Below are 24048 nucleotides of genomic sequence, written 5' to 3'. Positions count from 1 at the left end.
GAAGCATTTCTTAACAGCTTGTGATGCTCATTAAAGCTCAAGGACTGCTGGGTTTGGTGGGAGGCAGCACTTGGGAGGTGGAGGCAGGTGGATCTCTGTGAGTTCAAGGCCAGCCTGGTCTACAGAGTGAGTTCCAGGCCAGCTGGGCTGCACAGAGACCTTGTCTCAAAAAGACCCCCCCCCCAAAAAGCTCAAGTACTACAGACTACATTATAAACAATCATTCATTCATACCTTCTTCAGAAGTTCCTAAAAAGCTGTCTGATTTCCTTCTCTCTGTCTTGGTACTTTCTTTCCTTTTTCTCTTCTGTTCAACAACTTCTTGATCCTTGTTTTTTGTCTCCCTTTAATAACAATGATTTTGGGCATTAAACCATGTCTCTAAAAATCAGGGGAACAGCTGGGCGTGGTGGCGCATGCCTTTGATCCCAGCACTCGGGAGGCAGAGGCAAGTGGATCACCGTGAGTCTGAGGCCAGCCTGGTCTACAGAGTGAGTTCCAGGCCAGCTGGGGCTACAGGTCTCAAAAACACCAAAAAAAAAAAAATTGGGAACAAGACTACATTCCAAAGTAAATATACAGTATTTAGTGCTATCAGGATGTTTCTTATGGGCCAAGTGTTGGTTTAAATGCTACAATGTATGTTAACTCACTTTTCAGAACTATATTATTTATCACTATTATCTCCATAATGTGATAAGGAAGGTGAGACACTGAAAGTCACACACCTAGTGAGTCTCAGAATTGGGATCTAACCCACAGAGCCTACCTAATCAAACTCTGCTTTTCAATCATTAGACTATATAAATAACCTCAAAGGAAAAAAAGAGCATTTTCTTTATATTATAATTGGTATTCTTTTCAAATAATTATTACCTTGTTTTCATTTCCCTTAAACTTACTGTGATATATCTAAATAATTTAAGCATTTCACAGTTGAAAACCAGGTACTGTGCATAGACTGTGAGGACTGGGAGAAAGGAAAAAGAGAAAGTGAAAGGGGGGGAGAAAGAGAAAGGAAGAGAGAGAGAGAGAGAGAACACACTAAGGTACAAAGGGACTTTTCTCCCCTTTTAACCTTCACTAACAGGCTCAAGAGTGGAAGGAGGCCTTTGAGTTCATCTTCTACTTCTGTTCAAATGCCCAAGACCAGAGTCCAGTCTGCCTCAGCAGCAGCAGCCATTGTTGAAATAGAAAAGCTGTTTCCTCTATCATTATAATGGCTGTGACCATTAGAAAGTGTATGCTTTACTAACACAAATCTGTTATTCTGCAACTTCCAGTCACCAGCTCTGTCCTTTAGGATAGACGACAGTAAGCTGACTCTCTTCGGGTATTTGAGGGCAGCTATCAAATTCTCCATTCCATCTGTTCTTCTCTGACTGAGCCTCCCTGGCTCCTTCAGCTGTTCTCATATAACCTGGTTTCCAGACCTGTGACTATTCTGTGGCCACTCTTTTCTGATTAACAGCCACTTAAAGATGCGTTCTAGGAGTCCTCTGAATAGCAATATTACATATGGTTCAATTCCCTTGATCTGGATAGCTCATTTCCATTTATCCTACCCAAATGCTATATTGACTTTTTCTAAAATTACCTAAGTACTAGGCACATGAATTAGGACTTCCTACCTTCAATATAATTATAGTGAGTAGAGTTTCCAATAAAAAGTTCTCTAGTCATGGGGCTAGAGAGATTGCTCAGAGGCTAAGAGCATATTCTGCACTTTCAGAGGACCCAAGTTCAGTTCCCAGCACCCACATTAGGTGATTCATAACCACCTCTAAGTCTAGCTCCAAGAGATCTGATGCCTTCTCTCTCCTAGATATCTGAGGTCTCTGAGCTCTATGCGCTCTGCACACACACACACACACACACACACACACACACACACACACACAATATTTAAAAGAAAGAATAAGGTTTTTAAAAATTCTTTAGTCAGACCAGATATCCCACATTGTATACTTCTAGATCAAAAACTTGCCAATCTTTTAACTGTATTTTTTTGTTTGTTTTATTTACTTAAGACATTATCTCCCTATGTGGCCTAGGTTGGCCTTGAACTCCTGGGCTCAATAATCTTCCCCTTGGCCTCCTGAGTTAGCTGGGACCAAAGATGTGCAACAACTAATCCTGGCTTTACCTTTGACTTTTGCAGTAGAAACATTTTCACTTTTTGCATTGCCAGTCTATCATCCATCATATTAGCATCCATTCCTAAATTTGTGTTATTTGAAACGCCTTTTCTGACTTAACGCAACTGATGCAAATGTTGAAGGTGGCAGAGCTAAAATCCAATTTTAGAGCTCTATATTGGTATCAGTCTGCTAATCAGTATCTTGAAAATGTGTGGTTGGAGGAAGAAAGCCAAGTGTGAGAGTGCAAACAGATGGAATCAGGGATGGCTTATCTACAGCAGTGTAACACCATCACCAGATATTTATTCTCTAAGATGTCTAAAACCTAGCCCACTTCCTGAAAAAAGGAAGGAATAATAATACTCTTATGTCCTAAGCATATAAAAAATTTTATGTTTTCCCCTATAAAACATAAGGAAATAATTCCATAATTGGGAAAAATAACCTTGTAGAGCCCTTGGAGGGGTCCAGTAACTCCATGCTCTGCTCAGGTGACTGCAGCAATCTTTCCAGGTCCTCATCAAGAGAAGAATGAGCTCTGTCCAAGGGCAAGTGAAGACAATGATGACAAGAGTCATTTCCCTTTCCATTAACAAGAAAGTATAGCATTATACAATGACAATGGGCCTTTAAACAATATTTTCACTAGATATCTGAAAAAGGGAGTTCAGTGAGATTGTGTCTAGACTCCCAAAGGTTACTTATGTCCATCTTATACATACACCAAAACAATCTTTTACTTCATGACAAAAAAATCTTGGCATCATGAGATCACTCCCTCTGTTGTCAACTCTGCCTGAATCCTAGGTTATTAAATCAGTTTCTACATGAGGTTATAACTGTACATGTTTTTACATGTTTTACTAACCAAAAACCACCTCTGAGGCGAGAAGCTCAAAGCAAGGTGTTTTTAGAAGGCCTAAAATGTACCTTTTCCATCTGAAAAAGTATCTTCCATTCTACAGCATTGCCTAGGACTGACCGTTCACATAGCACTGAGAACTCTGAGCACTATGGAACATCTGCTTGTGGGCAGGACTGGGGAGACAGCTCAGTGATTAAAATGTTTGTCAGGTAAGCCTAAGGACCTGAATTTGGATCCCCAGAATCTACATAAATGCCAGGCCCCCTATAATCCCAGCACTCAGGATGCAGACACAGGGGATTCCTCTTGACAAACTGACTAGCTAGACCAGCCACATTGGCGAGCTCCCAAGAGAGAGACCCTACCTTGGTAAATAAAGTGGAAAGTTATTGAGGAACTCATCCAATGTCAACCTCTGGCCTCCATATACATGTGCACCATACACATGCAAACATACATATACACATATATGCATATTACATACACATAACACTTGCAAAAACAAAAACAGTTTAGAGGGCCAGTGAGATAGTTCAGTGCATAAAAGCACCAAGCCTGAGGACCTGAGTTTGATCCCCAGGATTCACATGGTGAAAGGAGAGAACTGACTCCTGCAAGTTGTCCTCTGACTTCCACAGGTATACCATGGCATATACCATAATCCTCCAACACACACACACACACACACACACACACACACACACACACACAATGTCAAAAAAGGGAAGAAATAACAGTAACTAAGCTTTGTTTCAGACAGGGTCTCTCATGACACCCAGACTAGCTTTGAACTTGCTATGTAGTCAAGGCTTGCCTTGAACTTCTTATTAAGAAAAACTCATTTGGGAGCTGGAGAGATGGCTCAGCAGTTAAGAGCACTGGCTGCTCTTGCAGAGAAGCTGACTCATTCCTAGAACCCACATGGCAGCAAACAACCAACCATACTCCAATTCCAGGGGATTTGATACTCTCTTTTGACCTCTGTGGGCACTGCTCCAGGTGGGTCATACCAAAACCAAGTTGCAGGAAAAGGGTTTATTTGGCTTACAGTTCAGTCCTTCATCAAGCAAAGCCAAGGCAGGAACCTGTGGCAGAAAGTACAGACCACAGAGGAATGCTGCTTACTGGCTTGCTCCTCTGACCTGCTTTTTTTTTGAAAAAATATTTTATTATTTTTATTTTATTTGTATGAGTGTACTGTCTGCATGTATGTAAGTGTACCCATGTCATACAATGTCCATGGAGGGCAGAAGAAGGAATCAGATCCCCTGGAACTGGAGTTACGGACGGTTGTTAGCCTCCATGTGGGTGATGAAATTCAAACCCAGGTCTTCTGCAAGAGCAGCCAGTGCTCTTAACCACTGAGTCATCTTTCCAGCCTTCAGCCTGCTTTTCAAAAAATATATATTTTATTTGTTTATTTATTTATTTTATTTGTATATGTATATTGCCTGCATGTATGTAAGTGTACCCGTTGCCATGCAATGCCCATGGAGGTCAGAAGAGGGAGTCAGATCCCCTGGAACTAGAGTTACAGATAGTTGTTAGAGCCAGGCATGGTGGTGTAGGCCTGTAGTCCTAGCACTTGGGAGGCAGAGGCAGGTGGATCTCTTTGGGTTCAAGGCCAGCCTGGTCTACATAGTGAGTTCCAGGACAGCTGGAGCTGCCGGGAGACCCTGTTTCAAAAAGGCTGGGATTAAAGGCCATGCGCCACCACACCTAGCTCAGCCTGCTTTCTTATACAAATCAGAACTGGCACCACTCACATCACACAACACTTAAGAAAATACCTCACAGACATACCCACACACCAATTCAATAAAGGAAATTTCCAATAGAGGTAATTCCCAATAGAGGTTCCCTCTTACCAGGTTTGTCAAGCTGACAACTGAAGCTATCCAGCACACATACTGTGGCACATTCACATACACATATACACAAACACTAAGGGGAGGGAGGGAGGGAGGGAGGGAGGGAGGGAAAATATTTAAAGAATGAAATTCTGACATTTTCAAAATAATGATGGGGGGCAGGGGAGATGGCTCAGGGGTTAAAAGCCATCTCTTTGTTCTTGCAGAAGACCTGGGTTCAAATCTCATCACCCACATGGTGGCTAACAACTATCCATAACTCCACTTCCAGGGGATCTGATGCCTTCTTCCATCCTCATGAGCACTGCACAACATGGGTGCACTTACATATGTGCAGGGATAACACTCACATATTAAATTTTTAAAAAATTGCTGGGCATGGTGGCGCACGCCTTTAATCCCAGCACTCGGGAGGCAGAGGCAGGTGGATCTGTGTGAGTTCAAGGCCAGCCTGGTCTACATAGTGAGTTCCAGGACAGCTGGGGCTACAGGGAGACCCTGTCTCAAAAAGACAAAAAAAAAAAAAAAAAAAAAAAAAAACACACAACAACAACTTCACTACTTTGTGTGCTAACTAGAAAAATTAATACAAAAAAGAAAACAGGGCCTCAGAGATATTTTTACACCCATGTTCATAGCAGCATTATTTACAACAGTCAGAACATGGAAGCAACAAACTGTCCATTGTCAGACAATGGAATAAACAGACACACACACACACACACACACACACACACACACACACACCCCACAGAGCATTATTGATCCTAAAAAGAAAGTCATTCTGAGAATGTAGCTCAGCAGTAGAGTGTTTGCTTAGGATGAATGAGGCCCTGGATTTGAACCCTAGTACCAGGGACAAAAGGAGGAGAAAGAAGAAAAGAAGAAGAAAAGAAGGAGGAGGAGGAGGAGGAGGAGGAGGAGGAAGAGGAAGAGGAAGAGGAAGAGGAAGAGGAAGAGGAAGAAGAAGAAGAAGAAGAAGAAGAAGAAGAAGAAGAAGAAGAAGAAGAGAAAGTTGCAGGGGGGCTATTTTTATGCTGAGCTGCTTTGGGTTTTAATTTTGTTTTGTAAGGCAAACAGAAGTTTCAGCTATTTCTTATGTTTTCCATAACATAGTTACACCAGGTCTATATCACTACCTATAGTGTACACATCCTGGCCAATATTTCTCTCTCTCTCTCTCTAGCTATCTTACTAGATGTGATGGTTTTAATGAAAATGTCCCCCATAGGCTCCAAGTATTTGGACATTTTGTCTTCAGTTGGTGGTGCTGTTTTGGAAGATCTTAGAAGTGATAGGTAAAGTAGGTGATGGATGAATCCGGTTGATCGGGAGAAAGCACCAGGACATGCTGGAGGAAACATTCACTTGGGGTGGGCTTAGGGAGTTCTTAAGTCTTACTGGATCTGGAGTTGCACTCTTGCCTCCTGTGCCTGCTTGAAAATGTGAAAGCTTAGCTTCTGCTCCTCCTCCAGCCACCTCTGCCACCATGCTTCCTTGCCATGATGGACTCTTGCCCCTTTGGAACTGTAAGCTCAAATAAATTCTTCCTTGTACAGGTTGCTTTGGTCAGTGTTTCTATCACAGCAACAGAAAAGTAACTAATACACTAGATATGAGGTGATACTTCATTGTGGTTTTATGTTCATTTTCCTAATGATTAGATATATTGAACATCTTTTAATATGCTCTTTGTCCACTTGTGTATCTTCTAAGTTGTTTGGAGAAATATTTGAGTTATTTGTCGTGTGTGTGTGTGTGTGTGTGTGTGTCTGTAGTTTTGTTTCCTGTTATGATAAAATACCCCAACAAAAGAAATTTAAAAGAGAGTTTTTTGGTACACAGTTTCAGGTGCCATCACTGAAGGAAAGTTAAGGAAGTAGCAGGAACTGGAAGGGGCTAGTCATCCAACATCCACAGTCAAGAGCAGAGAGCAACGAATTAATGTATGCATGCTAGTGTTCAGCATCTCTATTTTTCATTCATTCTAGGGCCCGGTCCCTGACACGGTGCCACCCACATTCAAAGTGGGTTTTCCCAATTAAGAAAATCTTGGGGGCTGGAGAGATGGCTCAAGAGGTTGGGAGCACTGACTGCTCTGGGATTCCCAGGACTCACATGGCAGCTAACAACCATCCATAACTCCAGTTCCATGGGATCTGATGCCTTCTTCTGACCTCCGCAGGCATTGCACAACACAGGTGCATTTACACACATGCAGTAAATACACTCATACACATAAAATGAAAATAATAAGTATTAAAAAAAGAAAGAAAATCCTTTGCAATTACTTTGTGTTTGTTCAACTGGGGATAAAGGCATGAAAGACAGGTGCAAAAATAAATCCTCTTTTCCAACCCAGAACTCAACTGTTCAGTATGAGTTTTGATACATGTAAGAAGGAATATGACGAGACAGCTCAAAGTGATGGTGTTGAGATAAAAGATGTTGTATAGCCGGGCATGGTGGCACACGCCTTTGATCCCAGCACTTGGGAGGCAGAGGCAGGCAGATCTCTGAGTTCAAGGCCAGCCTGGTCTACACAGTGAGTTCCAGGACAGCTGGGGCTACAGGGATACCCTGTCTCAAAAAGACCAAAAAAAAAAAAAGATGTATAACCCAGGTATGATGGCACATGCCTTTAATCCAAGCATTCAGGAGGCAGAGGCAGGTGGATCTCTATGAATTCAAGGCTAGCCTGGTCTACATAGCGAGTTCCAGGCCAGCTGGGACTCCAGGGAGACCCTGTCTCAAAAGGACAAAAAAGAAAAAAAAAAAGATGGTGTAGGAATGAGGCTTGCCCCAAGCAGCCTGCCTCCAGGGCCCAGGGCTCTCGGATTCTCAAGAGACAGAATGCATGTGTTGGACCATGATTATCACACAAGATGACCACAGGTACTTCTAGATTGATCTTAAAATTCTGAATTCAGGACCTGGCAAGTAAGAAGGAAATAATTGGAGAGTCAAGATGGCAGTGCAGTTGGAGCAATGGCAGTGACCATGACTCTCAGCACAAGAACTTAAAACATGACTCGACTCCAGGCCTCTTCATTTTATTAAGAATCTTTAAAAAAGATATTTTATTGGGACTGTAGAAATGGTTAAGAGCACAAGACAGGTGCACTTCTGTATACATGCAGGCAATACACTCATACACATAAAATTATATACACCTGTGTTGTGTAATGTCTGCAGAGGTCAGAAGGGGGCATTGGCTCCCCTGGAATTGGAGTTAGGATAGTTGTTAGCTGCCATGTGGGTTCTGGGAATGGAACCAGGATCCTCTGAAAGAACAGACAGTGCTCTTAACTGAAGAGCTGTGGCAACTCCATTTTAAAACCAACCTCCATTTTATTAAACACCCCAGTAAGAGCAAGTAGTTCCCGGAATACCCAGAGACCAACTGCCACAAACAGTCAAAACTGCCTCCCAACCACAAACAGTCAAAATAGCCTGACAAACAAACAACCAATCACCTACAGCCCCGTACATTCACCCTACCATGACGTAAGGCTGTGGTGGGCCCTCTATAAAAGGCCAGCCCAAACAATGGACTGGGCCTTCTCATAGAGCTGGGGTGCCAGTCTCTGTGTTAAGGTCCCTACCACGGTTTGTACTTTTCTTCAATAAATCTTGCTTTTGCAGTTTTGGAAGTGTCGGGCAGTCGCTGGTCTCTTGGGGTCCTGAGGCTGAAGTATAACACTTGGGGGCTCGTCTGGGATCCCCAGAGACACCCCCCCCCGCTGGGACCCGACCCCAAAAGGTTTGTGCTCAACCGGCCGGGTATGTCTTTGTGTAACCAGTCTGTTTGTCTTCTCTGCACTTTCGTTTTGGTCGTGGCCGTCTGAATTTGGTTTTTGTCACTGGAATATTAGCAGACGCACTAAGAAAGTGACCTGGAAGATCCAGGAGACTCCCCCATCCTCGTCGGGGTGGGTGCCCCACACCGGGCATTCCATCAGGACATTTGTCCGTCTGAAACCTCAGAGGACCACACAACCCTGTTGGGATACGTGCATCCTATCCGCACGGTCTTTGGCACAATCGAGCCAGGAAACCCACGCAGGCAGGAATCCAGACCATCTAAGAGCCATGGCAGTCTGTTTTGGGCCCTCTGTCTGTCTGCATCCTTCTTGTGTCTTGTGATCTTCATTCTAACTTCCTTGTTGATGAAACGGATGGGACTGACAAACATCATGGGCAATACCCCCTCCTCCCCTCTGGACCTAACACTAGCCCATTGGGGGGACATAAAGACGATTGCTCATAATAATGGTGTAGACGTGAAAAAAAGGAAATGGACGACCTTATGCAAGGCTGACTGGCCCTCCTTTAATGTCGGTTGGCCTCCAGAAGGAACCGTTAACCTAACTTTGATCTCTAGGGTAGAGGACCAAGTCTTCTGCCCACAGACAGGCCATCAAGATCAGATTCCATACATCGTGACCTGGCGAGGCCTCATTGAACGACCTGATGGCCCCCTCCCTTGGGTCAAGTCCTTCCTTCCCCAGATTAATCCAACTGCTCCCTCTCCACCCTTACAGGTTCTCTCTCTCAAACCAAAGACGGAAGAGAGACACGTTCTTCAGGGGGGGACAGAGGAGAGCGACATTTTCCCCCCTACCCAACTCCCCCCAAACGAGCGCCCCACCAACGGCACCACAAGCGCAGGCTCCGCCCCCTGACCCTGCAGAACCCCCACCACCCCCACAGGGACCCACACAAGCCACGTGGAGTCGAAGGGGGGCAACCCCCCAACCTGATGCCATTGTCCTCCCCCTTCAGCCAGCGGGGCCCCCAGATGGGGAGGGCAATCAGCCCTTTCACTACTGGCCCTTTGCCACTAGTGATCTTTATAATTGGTTCTCACAGAATGTGCCTTTCTCTGAGAACCCCCAAGACTTGATTAACTTATTAGAAACTGTTCTCTTCACTCACCAGCCCACCTGGTGGGATGACTGCCACCAACTCCTAGGTGTACTATTCACTACTGAAGAGCAAAATAGAATTCTGGAAGCTGCCTGGAAATTGGTTCCAGGCCCCACCGGGGACCCTACCATAGACCCAGGCGTCATTAATGCCAGTTTTCCCTCCACCCGCTTCAGCTGGGACTATAAAACGGCAGAAGGTAGGAGAGGCTCCTAGTCCATCGCCAGACTCTGTTAGCGGGTCTCAAGATGGCAGCTCGAAAGCCTCCTAAATATGTCTAAGGTCTATGATGTCAGACAGGGGCCAGAAGAGAGCCCAGCCGCATACTTAGAGAGATTACAAGATGCCTTCCGGTGATTTACTCCATATGACCCGGAGGCGGAGGAATCAGCGCAGACTGTAACGTTTGCCTTTGTAAATCAGGCAGCCCCTGACATCAAAAGGAAGTTGCAATCTTTGGATAGACTAGGGGAAAAGAATCTTAGGGACTTAATAGCAGTGGTGGAAAAGGTTTATAATAAAAGAGAGACAGCAGAACAAAGGGAGGAAAGAAAGGAAAAGAGACAGGAAGTAAGGGTCCTGGAGGAGACAACAGGCCCGCCACAGAAAGGACCTTAGAGAGATATTACAGGCAACAAACCCTCAGTATGGAGGGAGTTCACCAGCAGGATCAAGACCATGAAACAAGGTAGGAAAAAACCAATGTGCCTACTGCAAGGAGGAAGGTCACTGGGTGAAGGATTGCCCCCAAAAGAATAGATGATCAGCCAAAATATTATCGGCTCTGACAGGGGGTGAAGACAGCGACTAGGGGAGACAGGGCTCAGGACCCCTCCCTGAGCCCAAGGTAACTCTGAAAATAGAGGGGAAACCAATTGAGTTTATGGTAGACACAGATGCCCAGAATTCAGTATTACTAGAGCCAAGAGGGCCAGTGTCCTCCAGAACTATATGGGTACATGGGGCAACAGGAACAAAGCCCTATTCATGGACTACCCGAAGAACAGTAGATTTAGGAAAGGGCCGGGTATCCCACTCATTTCTAGTAATCCCAGAATGTCCCTACCCGCTCCTGGGCAGATATTTATTGTCAAAAATGAGGGCACAGATCCACTTCACAGCTAAAGGAGCCACCCTGCTTCACAACGGGGCACTGGTTCAGGTTCTAGTCACCAACGACCTGGCTGAAGAATATAGACTTTACCAGGAACAGATCCAACCAAACCCTGATATATTAGACTGGCTTCAAACAGGGGGTATGGGTCTAGCGGGACACAGGCCTCCTGTATATGTTGAGCTTAAAGCATGAGCAGACTCTGTCAAGGTGCACCAGTATCCTATGCCCCTAGAGGCAAGACGTGGAATCACTCCACATATCAGAAAATTAATGGGACTGGGAGTGCTGAAAACGACCCAGTCTGCCTGGAACACCCCACTCCTGCCTGTCAAGAAGCCCCAATCTGGGGACTACAGACCAGTACAGGATTTAAGAGAGGTGAACAAGAGAGTCATTGATATCCACCCCACTGTTCCCAACCCTTATACGTTACTCAGTACCCTGCCACCAGATTGGAAATGGTATACAGTTCTGGATCTCAAGGACACCTTCTTCAGCTTACCGCTAGCTCCCAGCAGTCAGCCCTACTTCACCTTCGAATGGCATGATCCAGAGGCAGGAATTAACGGCCAGCTGACCTGGACGCGATTGCCTCAAGGGCTTAAAAATTATATTTGATGAAGCCCTGCATGAAGATCTGGGTGAGTACAGAGCCTAACACCCTAACATAAGCCTGTTACAATATGTTGATGACCTACTAATCGCAGCACTGGACCAGAAGTCCTGCCTGGAAGGGACTGAGGACTTACTACGTACACTTGGGGACCTGGGTTACCAGGCCTTAGCCAAAAAGGCCCAGATATGTTTGCAAGAAGTGACCTATTTAGGGTATGTCCTCAAAGAAGGACAACGCTGGTTGACTAGAGCCTGAAAAGAGACTGTGTTAAAGATACCTGCACCGACCTCCAGGAAACAGGTGAGGGAATTCCTGGGCACCGAGGGGTTCTGCCGTCTCTGGGTTCTGGGGTTCGCTGAGATTGCAAAACCCCTATATAAGGCCACCAAAGAAGGACAGGACTTCAACTGGACACAGGAAAGACAAGAGGCCTTTGAAACCCTAAAATGCAAGCTTTTAGAGGCCCCTGCCCTGGGACTACCAGACATAAGCAAACCTTTCTGTCCATATGTGGATGAACATAGAGGTATTGCAAAAGGAGTCCTTACCCAGAGAGTGGGCCCCTGGAAGAGACCTATGGCATACCTATCAAAGAAATTGGACCCTGTAGCAGCTGGATGGCCCCCCTACTTACGGATTATAGCAGCAGTGGCCTTGCTGGTTAAGGATGCCAACAAATTAACACTGGGACAGGATTTGCTTGTAGCAACCCCCCATGCCCTCGAGGGAGTGCTCGAGCAACCTCCTGATTGATGGTTGAGCAATGCCCGATTGACTCATTACCAGGCCCTGCTCTTGAATCCGCCCAGAATTACCTTCCAGGTGCTGATATCACTGAACCCAGCCACATTGCTGCTGGATCCTGACCTCGGAGGCCTGCTCTATGACTGTGCTGAGATCTTGGCTCAGGTGCACTGTATCCGACCTGACCTACAGGACGGTCTCCGGCCTGACACCGAAGAGACTTGGTACATGGACGGGAGCAGCTTCATCCGAGATGGTAAAAGATATGCAGGGGGAGCAGTCACAACCACTTTGGGAGTCATCTGGGCTGAACCATTACCAATAGGTACATCAGTCCAAAAAAGCTGAACTGGTCACACTTACCCAGGCCCTAAAGATGGGCAAGGGAAAAAGGCTTAACGTCTATACAGACAGCAGGTATGCATTTGCTACTGCCCATATCCATGGAGCCATCTACCAGGAGAGAGGCCTTCTTACTGCAGAGGGAAAAATTATTAAAAATAAGCAAGAGATCTTAGACCTTCTGCAAGCCCTCTGGGACCCAACAAAAATTGGCCATAACCCACTGCCTGGGTCACCAAAAAGGAACAACCCCCACTCAGATAGGAAACAATCTGGCGGACAAAACAGCCAAAGAAATAGCCCTGACTTCTAAGATCCTGCCCACTTTGGTAGACCCTGGGGTGAGAGAACTGCCCAAAACTCCCCATTATAGCCCTGAAGACTTAGCCTGAATACACACTCTCCCTATGACACAATGTCTAGAGGACTGGTGGAGAACAGCAGATGGACAGGTCATCCTACCCCAGAAATTAGGCCTAAGATTGCTTAAGAGAATATATCAAGCTTCACACATGGGCACATGGAGAATGCAAGACTTAATAAGAAGGGCCAAAGGGTTAAAATTCAGAAAGGAAACCAAGCCATTGAAAAAATTGTTAGGCATTGTCATGCCTGCCAATTAACCAATGTGACCTCGTCTCCCGCTAACCTAGGGTCCAGGAACAGAGGGACACAGCTGGGTATGTACTGGGAGGCTGATTTCACTGAAATCAAATCAGGGAAACTTGGATATAAATATTTATTAGTCTTCATAGCTACCTTCTTGGGATGGACTGAGGCTTACCCAACCAAACACGATATGGCTCATGTAGTAGCTAAAAAGCTAATCGAAGAGATCCTGCCCAGGTAAGGCTTTTGACTATGATCGGATCAGACAATGGCCCAGCCTTTGTCTCTCAGGTAAGGCAGGGAATAGCCACTGCACTGGGGGCCAACTGGAAATTACATTGTGCATATAGACCCCAGAGTTCAGGACAGGTCGAGAGAATGAATAGAACTCTAGAGTAGCTAAAAAACTAATCGAAGAGATCCTGCCCAGGTAAGGCTTTTGACTATGATCGGATCAGACAATGGCCCAGCCTTTGTCTCTCAGGTAAGGCAGGGAATAGCCACTGCACTGGGGGCCAACTGGAAATTACATTGTGCATATAGACCCCAGAGTTCAGGACAGGTCGAGAGAATGAATAGAACTCTAGAAGAGACCTTAACCAAATTAGCCTTAGAGACTGGTGCAGACTGGGTGGCTCTCCTCCCCTTTGCCCTTTTTAGAGTGAGAAATACTCCGTACCAACTAGGTTTGACCCCCTTTGAAATTATGTATGGAGTCCCAACCCCCATGATTCCCAGCCTCCAAACTGACCTGGTATTGGCCTTAGATGACCAAGATCTGCTGGACTCTCTACAAAGGCTGCAACAGGCCCATCAATGAGTTTGGCCACAACTTAGGGCCATATATGAGGCGACGGAGTCGCAGCCTGGGTACACTATTCCCACTCAAAGCCTGTTGACTTGCTTACAGCTCCAGAAGATTACAAGGGAGACACCTGGAAGGCATCCCGACACCCTTCGAACCCACTCAAGCTTTGAATTCAGCGGGACACTTCCTGTTGACCTGTTTGCTGCTGTTTGGGCACCTCCCTACAGGAAGTTCGAGTCCCCATGCACCAGTACAAATGACCTGGACATTGGCCAACATGGAAATGGGAAAGGCAGTGTTAACCTGGACTGAGAACCATCCATCCAACACCTGGTGGCCCCCGCTTGATGGAGACCTCTGTACCCTAGCAGATGGAAAGTATGACACAGGTCTGGATGGAAAGCCCTTGGGGTATGAAGACTCCTTGGCAGGTTATAATTGTAAATTCAAATTGGGGGTTAGGAATCTACAGGCTAAAAGTTTCTATGTCTGTCCAGGGCCCCATGTTAAACCAGGATGTGGGGAGGCCAAACACTACTATTGCCAGCACTGGGGATGCGAGACTACCGAGGAGGCATGGTGGTTAACAACCACCCCAGGAGAACTCATTACCATCAAGCGAACCGGTCGGGAACACCATGCTCATCTGGTTCAGGTAGTAATCCCACGAGATGCAACCCCCTACTTATTAGGTTCACTGAAAAAGGAAAACAGGATTGAGGATGGGGAGTAAGCAGACCATGGGGCCTGTGCCTGTGGCTAACTGGATATGATACAGGGTTCTTATTTTCTCTCCAGCGGCAGGAAATCCTTCAGGGGACCGCGGTTGGTCCAAACCCTCTCCTAGTATCTAAGCCAGGGGGCCTCCCCGCAGGGATGTGTCCAACAACCAAGCCCACTCACAGGCCCAAAAATGGAACTGCCATGGTTAGTCCCTCCACCGTCAAACCTCGAGCAGGCAGGGATGGCCTGATAGGACTGTTGGATCAGGCCTTCTCCTTTTTAAATGCCACCCACCCGAGCAAGGCTGTCTCCTGCTGGTTGTGTTATGATACGGCTCCTCCCTATTACGAAGGAGTCGCGGTACAAGGCAACTATACGACCAGCCGGAATGATTCAAGCTGCAGATGGTCTTCTAAAGCAAACCTCTCCCTCGAGAGAGTTACAGGCTCAGGGATCTGTATAGGAAGTGTTCCCCAATCATACTCTTTTCTATGCAATCAGACCTTTCCCGTTAATGCCTCAACCCAAGAGTATTACATCCCCCCTGACAACACCTGGTGGGCCTGCTCTACTGGACTGACACCCTGTGCCCAGTCTCAGGTTGTCAAAACGACCCAGCTTTTGTGTGCTCACCCTCCTTTTCCCTCGCTTCGTATACCACTCAAATGAGTTCATGCAGTTTTATCTACAGCAAGAGCAGTTCCCCCTGTGTGTTAAAAGAACTCCCGTAGTCACGGCTGTGACTCTTGTGACTTTAGTAAGCACTGGGATAGCTTCAGGGATAGGCACAGGGGCCACTGCCATCACAAAGGGAAATGCTCAAAACACTGACTTACTCACCAGCCTAGATGCTGACCTCCAGCGTTTAGAAGAATCTATGTCAGCTTCAGGATTCTGTCAGTTTTTTAGCAGAGGTAGCCCTGCAGAACCAGAGGGGGCTGGACCTCCTACTCCTTCAGCAAGGGGGCCTCTGTGCCGCCTTGTGAGAGGGGTGCTGCTTCTACCAAGACCATTCAGGAATTATAAAATATGGCTAAGATCAGGGAGAGGCTGGATAACAGACGTAGACAGAGGCAGGAGACGCAGGGCTTGTTGGAGAGCTGGTCTGATAAATCCCTCTAGCTCACCACCCTCGTTTCTACATTGCTAGGCCCCCTCATCCTCCTACTTCTACTCTTGACTTTTGGGCCATGTATCATCAACAAGCTGGTACAGTTTATGAAAGATCGATTAGGAACCATCCAGCTTATGGTCCAGGGGCAGCAGACTTACACACCTCTCAGATCAGAACCCCCTACAAGCTATGAGTTATTGTAACAAGACCCATGATTGGGTCTCAGGGACAAGTCTAAGGGGGGAATGAAGAGCTGTGGCAACTCCGTTTTAAAACCAACCTCCATTTTATTAAACACCCCAGTTGAATCTTTCCAGTAAGAGCAAGTAGTTCCTGGAACACCCAGAGACAAACTGCCACAAACAGTCAAAACTGCCTCCCAACCACAAATGGTCAAAATAGCCTGACAAACAACCAATCACCTACGGCCCCGTACATTCACCCCACCATGACGTAAGGCTGTGGTGGGTCCCCTATAAAAGGCCAGCCCAAACGATGGACTGGGCCTTCTCATAGAGCTGGGACGCCAGTCTCTGTGTTAAGGTCCCTACTGCGGTTTGTACTTTTGTTCAATAAACCTTGCTTTTGCAGTTTTGGAAGTGTCGGGCAGTCGCTGGTCTCTTTGGGGTCCTGAGGTTGAAGTATAACATAACCACTAAGCCATCTCTTCAGTCCCCAAAAATCTTTTTTTGCTTTTTAGATACGGTCTCCTGTAGACCCAGCTGTCCTGGAACTCACTATGTAGACCAGACTGGCCTGGATTTCACAGAGATCTGCCTGCCTCTGCCTCCTGAGTGCTGGAATTAAAGACATGCACCACCACACCCCACATTTATTAATCTTGGTGCTTCTATATTGATCTCAAAATTCTGAACTCAGGACTTGGCAAGTATGAGAGAAAATAACTGGAGAAACGAGATGGCAGAGCTGTGCTGGCCTAGCCACCCACATGCACTGGCTGAGCAGAGCCACAAAGGCATGGCCACTGCACGCAACAGAGGAGCCTCGTACCAGTGGCACCCATAGCTGATCATCATCATCACTCAGTGGCTGTCAAGACCTGGATGCAGTCCTCAAAAAAACATTAGAAATCTGCCGGGTGTGGTGGCACACACCTTTAATCCCAGTATTTGGGAGGCAGAGGCAGGAGGATCTCTGTGAATCTGTGAGTTCAAGGATAGCCTGGTCTACATAGTGAGTTCCAGGACAGCTAGCTGAGGCTACAGGGAGACCCTGTCTCAAAAAGACCCCCTCATAACAAAATAGACTGAGGGAACTGGTGTAAAGCTGTCACGTGAAGCTGTGAAACGTCTCAATTACCACTCAGAATCCTGGGTTGGAGGCCTGTGAACTAACTGCTCCCTGCTCTGAGAACCTAGCTTCTGCTAGTAAAATCCTGTGCGGAATCAACCTGTTCGAGAACTCCTTGGTTCTCCATGGGTCATTGTGCTGAGTGAGTCCGGGAAACAGCCAAAGTGTAAACTGCATGCAAGTGCTGCTAACAACTAACTTTAATGAGGAAAACCAAGCATTTATGACTGCTGAGAAAAAGAGAAATCCCTACTTGACATTCCTAAGCAGTAAGAGAAACAGAAATTAGGAATGAAAATCCCAAGAAACCTAAGAATATTCTCACCCAAAACCATGTACAGTGGAAAGGGTAAGATTTATAGATCACTGACACTCTAATAGGATGATTTCTCCAGCACTCAGCTCAGAGGTGTTATGTAAGATGGATAGGGTTTTTCGTTTGCTAAAAGAAGACATGAAGTAGGGGGTGGGGTGGGGGTGGTAGAATAAAAGTGGAGATGGGGGAGGACTTCTGAATATAACCAAAACTCATTGTATGAAATTCTTGAATCAATAAAATTTTTCTTAAAAAGGGAGGAGGGGGACTGGAGAGATGGCTCAGCAGTTAGGAACACTAGCTGCTCTTGCAGAAGAGCCAGGTTTGGTTACCAGCATCTACATGGTGGCTAACAACCAACTGTAACTCCAGTTCTAGGGGATCTGACTCCCTCTTCTGACCTCTGAAGGCACTGCACGACACAGGTGCACTGACATACATGCAGGCAATATACTCATACACATAAAATAAAAATAAGAAAATATTTAAAAAAATAAAATCCTGTACAGGGATTTCACAGATCAACCTAACCTAGACATGCCCTCATTATGAATCTCTTCTGAGGTGATTCCAGGTTGTGTTGAATTGACATTAACCATTATATGGGGGATTGATTTTTTTTTTTTTGAGACAAGGTCTTATGCAGCCCTGACCTCAACTCTCTATGTAGTCAAGGATGACCTTGAACTCCTTATCCTCCTGCCTCTACCACTCAAGTACTAGGATTACAGACATGTGCTACCATGCACAGGTGCACTGGTTTTTTGTCCACTTTGTAACAGGTAAATTTAGAGGAGGGGGGTGGAGAAGAGGAGGAAGAAGGAAGAAAATTATGACATGCTACAATACTGATAAACATTAAGGATATTAGGATAAATTAAACAAGCCACAAAAAACCAAATATTGTATTATTTTACTTACATGAAATATCAAACGTGGTCAAACTCATGTAAACAGAAAGTAGGACAGTAGCTAATGATTGGGAGAAGGGGAAATGTGGAGTTGTTTAGCGTGTATGGAGTCTAACTTTTGTAGTTGAGCATGGTGGCAGATACCTGTAAACCCAGTACTTGGGAGACTAAGGCAGACAAATCATGAGCATTGAATACATAGTGAGACTATCTCATATGCGAAGAGATTTAGGTTTGCAAAATGAAAATTTATAGAGATCAGCTACACAATTTTGAATCCAGATGGTTCCTTCATTTATGATATGACTCTAACTACTGTAAGCTGAAAATGAATTTAATATTTAACACAAATAACTGACCCAATGGCATAACTTGATAACACAGTACACTGTGGATTATCAGTCAGTTCATCCTCATCATTGTATGGCTGACAGCTTATCACTGTTAGCCAGCATTTAGAGTATCACACTCCATATTGCTGGCCCAGAAAAGATTTTCTTTAACTTTTTAAATTATACATATATATTTTTTTGGTCTTTTCTGAGACAAGGTCTCCCAGTTGCCCCAGCTGTCCTGGAACTCACTATGTAGACCAGGCTGGCCTTGAACTCACAGAGATCCGCCTGCCTCTGCCTCCCGAGTGCTTGGATTAAAGACATGCGCCACCACACCCGGATTATTGTTTTTTTTTAATATTTGTTATTTTTATTTTATGTGTATGTATGTATTGCCTGCACCCACAGAGGACAGAAGAATCTGTCAGATCCCCTGGAACTGGAGTTATGGGCAGTTATTAGCTTCCATGTGGGTGCTGGGATTTGAACCCGGGTCTTCTGCAAGAACAGTCAGTATATTCTTAACTGCTGAGCCATCTCTCCAGTCCAAACTTTTTTTTTGAAGCAAGTTCAAACTCTGTACCCTGAGTTAGCCTTAACTCATGGCAATCCTCATGCCTCACTGTCCAGAGTTCTGGGATTACAGGTGTGAACCAACATGTATGGTATGCAAAAATCAAAATTCCAAATACTAAGGCTTGGGGGATAGAGAGATGGCTCAGCAGTTAAGAGCACTGGCTGCTCTTGCAGAGGACCCAGGTTGGATTCCCAGCACTCACATGGCAGCTAACAACTGTCCATAACTCCAGTTCCAGGGGATCCAATGCCCTCTTCTGAGCTCCACGGGGACTGCACGACATGGGTACACTTAAATATATGCAGGCAATACACTCATAAAATAAAAAAATAATAATAAAGAAAAAAACCTAAAATTCTAGAGTCAGGTGTGGTGCATGTGCATTTAGGTCACTCAGGAGGCAGAAGCAGAGGATCTCAGTGAAATCAAGGTCAGTCTGGTCTATACAGTGACTTCCAGGCTATGGGGAGACCCTGTCTTGGAAAAAAAAAATCTAAATTCTCAGTATGGTTAAAACTGATAGTGTATTACTTTTGCATCATCATAAAATAAAAAACTCCTAAGTAGGACCAGCAAGATGGTTCAGGTGGTAAAGACATTTGATACTAAACCTGACAACCTGAGTTTGGTCTCTGGGACTCACATGGTTGAAGTACATAACTGATTCCTGTAAGTTGTCCTCTGATCTCCACATGCACATTGTGGAATGCATGGACACACACACACACACACACACACACACACACACACACACAATGTAATTTTTTTAAAGGAATGATTTCAAAAACTTGTGAGCCCCTCATGAGTTAGGTACCACCTGTATACTTACTACTGATGAATTGTAGACTTAAAATTGGGGACAAGAGGGAAACAGGATGTTGGGGTGAATGTAATGAAAATACATTATATTGTCAGGTGTGATGGCACATACCTTTCACCCCAGCACTCAGGAGGCAGAGGCAGTGGATCTCTATGAGATAAACATCAGCCTGGTCTACATAGGGAGTGCCAGGCAAACTGGGGCTAAATGGAGAACCTATCTCAACAACAAGAACAACAAATTATATACCTGTATGAAAAGATCATGAACCCCATTATTATATATAATTAACATACACTAGTAACATAAAAAGCAAAAATTTCAGTAATAGGGATGGAAAGATAATAAAGAAAAAGATTATTTTCCTCATTTGTCAATATTAGAATAAAAACTAATATGGAATTTTTAAAACCTTACAAAGGTCTAGCTTTTTGTTACCTTTCTGTGTCTTCTTCTAGATCTTGAATGTCTTTGGTAGAAAGGAAACTGCTATCTTTACTACTGTCAGTTTCTTGTTCATCCAAATGCTTTTGATCTAAAAACAGTTGAAAGAGTTAACTGTATTAGAATGAGAAAAATTGAGAGGCAGGGCACTAGCATTCAGCAGCTGCTTCTGGGGTCTTGGGAGCTCTCTGGTGCCAGGTGAAGCTATAGGATACCTAGCCAGTGCCAAATTCAGAGAGACAGACAAAGCAAAGGACAGAAAGCAAACTAAAAAGGAGGCAAGCAACCCTAAAAACAAACAGTACAAATTTATTTTAGGGTACTATCCTTTTCTTGCTTCTTAGATGTTCCTAGCCTGGAGCCCCAGGGAAGGAATTTGTGCGTACCCTCTAATGTATGCCAACCATTTCTATATATGTTGTCTCATTTCATCTAAAAGAAAGGAGAGTAACATTTGCTAAGTATTTTACAATGAACCCGGCTCCGTGCATGGAGCTATTATGTATATCATGAGTTAGGAATTATTATCCCCATTTTAAAGATATGAATAGATGAAGCTGGGATGGAGAGATGGCTCGGCAGTTAAGAGCACTGGCTGCTCTTGCAGAGGACCCAGGTTCAGTTCCCAGCACCTGCATGGTGGCTAACAACACTCTAATTCCAATACCAGGGGATCTGACACCTTCTTCTGGCCTCCTGAGGCATTGTACAGCTCGAGTGCACTTACAAACATGCTGGCAAAGCATTCATACCCATAAAAATAAAATAGAGTACATTAAAAAAAAAGGCAGGTGAAACTCAGAAACAGTTTGCCATAAAATAACTGGTGGAGTAAAAATTCAGATGGAGTTGTGTCCAACCTAAGTCACCCTCCCCAAATGTACTGTTATACTATCAAGGACAGCATTACACTAAGAACCTCATGAAAAAGAACTTGCTATTGGCTTACCATTTTCAGTAACGCTCAAATCATGTGCTGTGTTCTCCTGTGACTCCATGGATAAGACCTGCCGCTGCTTCAGATGCTCTGTCACAATACAAAAGCAGAAGGCAATTTATTCCTATATTATATTTTCACACCATTCTTTAGGACAGTGGCTCTCAATGGATGATCCTCAAAGCAGCACCACTGGCATGACCTAGGAACTTGTTAGAAATGCAAATTCTAAACCTCATCCCAGACCTACTAAATCAGAAACTCTGGCAGTTTGATCCAGTCATTTTCAAAAAATATTTTATTGTTTTGATTTTATGTGTACAAGTGTTCTGCCTGCATGTAAGTGCACCTATGTCATGCAATGCCTGAAGAGGCCAGAAGAGGGTGTCAGATCCCCTGGAAATGAAGTTACAGGCAGTTGTTAGCCACCATGTGGGTGCTGGGAACCAAGGTCCTCTGCAAGGGCAGCCAGTGCTCTTAACCACTGAGCCTCTCCAGCCCCTGGTCCAGTCATTTTCACAGGTGATTCCGATGCTTGATAAGTGTGAGAACCACTACTTTCAGCACATTCTCAGTTCAAAAGAAAAAAAATACCAAACAATACTCAAGATAAAAAAAATTTTTAATATATTGATAATTAAGTGTGGTTGAACGTGCTTAAAAACTCAGTACTTAGGAGGCAGAAGCAGGGGAATTGCTCAAAGTTTGAGGCTAGCATGGATTATATAGTGAGTTCTAGGCCAGCTAGAGTTTTATAGTGAGACCTTGTCTCAAAACATAGCCAGCCTGGTCTGGCATAGCGAGTTCCAGGCCAACCAAGGCTACATAGTGAGACCCTGTCTCAAAACAAAACACCAGGAGGGTAAAGTGGTATATACCTATAACTCCAGAACTTGGGAGGTGGAGGCAGAAGTTTGTCAAGGACAGCCTTGGCTACATACATATAAGTCCAAGGTCAGCCTGCATCACATGAAACCCTGTCTCATAAAACAAGGGCTGGCAATATGGTTCAGCAACTTAAAGCAGTTGCTACCAGGCCTGATAACCTGAATTTGATCCCCGGGATCCACAAGGTAGAAGGAGAGAACCAATTCCTGCAAGCTGTCCTCTGACCTCCATACAAGCACTGTGGTGTGGATATGTGTGTGTGTGTGTGTGCGCGCACACACACACACACACAAATAAAAATAAAGTAATAAAATTTAGCCGGGTGTGGTGGCGCACACCTTTAGTCCCAGCACATGGGAGGCAGAGGCAGGCAGATCTCTGTAAGTTCAAGGCCAACCTGGTCTACATAGTGAGTTCCAGGCCAGCTGTGGTTACAAAGAGACCCTGTCTCAAAAAGACAAAGAAAGAAAATTAAAAAAAAAACAAAACTATTAACAATACAGTAGGTAACTCAGAGGAATATGTAGAAAGTACTAAGTATTTATGAACATTAATTCAAGATTAATGTTCACAACTAATCTTTATGATAGCTTATGATAGCTCTATGAGACTGCCTACATTACTGCTGTTATTTCTGTTTCTCTGATGAGGCCATGAGCCCAGAGCCTGGGAACACGGCTGTTGAAATGGAGGTGGTGAAAGGAGGGCTCACATGGCTAAAGAACTTTCATAAATCACAGAGATTAAGTAGAATAGAGATTTGAATCTAGGCAGTCTTAGCTCTTAAGGTTATGTTCCTAATCTCTATTTTATACTCTTTCAACAGCAGAGCAACCCAAGTGTTAATCTCCATCTCTACTGCCTTACATGTTATATTTTTTACCTGGCCAATAGAAAGATAGAAGGCAAAAAATATCCACCATTTCTACATCCTAAAGAAATGCTTACAAGACCAAGAAGACGAGCATCTGCCAAACTCACTGGCTGCTCTGTATTTGTTAGATGCTTGGTTTCTTCAAAATGCTTCTCAGAGCAAAGCAGAGAGACAGCTAGGGGAAGCACACACAGGCCGCCCTAAGTTCACAGGAAGGGGCAGGTCTAGGCAGGTGCTGGTTTGTTCCCTTCTGCTGTGTGGGAAACAGCCCTATCTGTCTTCTCTTGAGCATCAAGAAGCCCTATGAGATCATTTAAATGACTTAAAGTAGAAAATCCATTTTTTTATCCCTTGTTACTCTTAATTGATTACCTGTATCTTAAAATTCTAAAGAACCTTCCCCTTTAGGCTCCTGTGAAGGGCCTAGAACTTTGGATACAAATGCTCTAAAAGAGCAAGGGACAACGCCTGATCATCCCCTAGAGGTCTCTTTAGGGAAAACAACCAAGTGATGATAGTAGAATTACTGGGTGAGTAGGCCCAGGAGAAACTACCCAAGTGCCCTCTAACTCTTTGTCTTTCTGAAAAATTACCAACGCATTCAAAGTACAGATATGACCTAGAAACCTGGCACAGATAATTTCCACATGTGAAACGAGGTAAGGCTTCTGTAAACTATGCACTATTGTACTCAAGCACAGAGCCTAGGAAGAAGTCTGGAAACAGCTGGTGAAATGAGAGAGGTGGTAGGAGGTT

The 24048-nt window shown here is 44.8% G+C and overlaps 1 protein-coding gene and 1 non-coding gene across 2 annotated transcripts in view; one reads left to right on the top strand and one right to left on the bottom strand.

Annotated features, from left to right (window-relative positions):
• The window catches only part of Tex14 (testis expressed 14, intercellular bridge forming factor), a 128572-nt gene that overhangs the window by 3116 nt on the left and 101408 nt on the right, over nucleotides 1–24048 (bottom strand). Inside the window, exons 25-28 of the mRNA XM_029568096.1 lie at nucleotides 21543–21620; nucleotides 20588–20684; nucleotides 2587–2679; nucleotides 235–344 (exon numbers count right to left, since the gene is read on the bottom strand). Coding sequence (XP_029423956.1) covers nucleotides 235–344; nucleotides 2587–2679; nucleotides 20588–20684; nucleotides 21543–21620 — 378 coding nt within the window. The remainder of the gene's footprint in view (nucleotides 1–234; nucleotides 345–2586; nucleotides 2680–20587; nucleotides 20685–21542; nucleotides 21621–24048) is intronic.
• LOC115071974 lies at nucleotides 7160–7286 on the top strand. Its single transcript, XR_003851041.1, has one exon. It is a non-coding gene; the product is annotated as a small nucleolar RNA SNORA40 (small nucleolar RNA).

The sequence above is a fragment of the Nannospalax galili genome, unplaced genomic scaffold, assembly GCF_000622305.1.
Source record: "Nannospalax galili isolate Female #2095 unplaced genomic scaffold, S.galili_v1.0 scaffold879, whole genome shotgun sequence".
Classification (NCBI taxonomy): domain Eukaryota; kingdom Metazoa; phylum Chordata; class Mammalia; order Rodentia; family Spalacidae; genus Nannospalax; species Nannospalax galili.
Note: the sequence above shows the minus strand (reverse complement) of the source record. Positions and strands in the feature narration are given on the sequence as shown.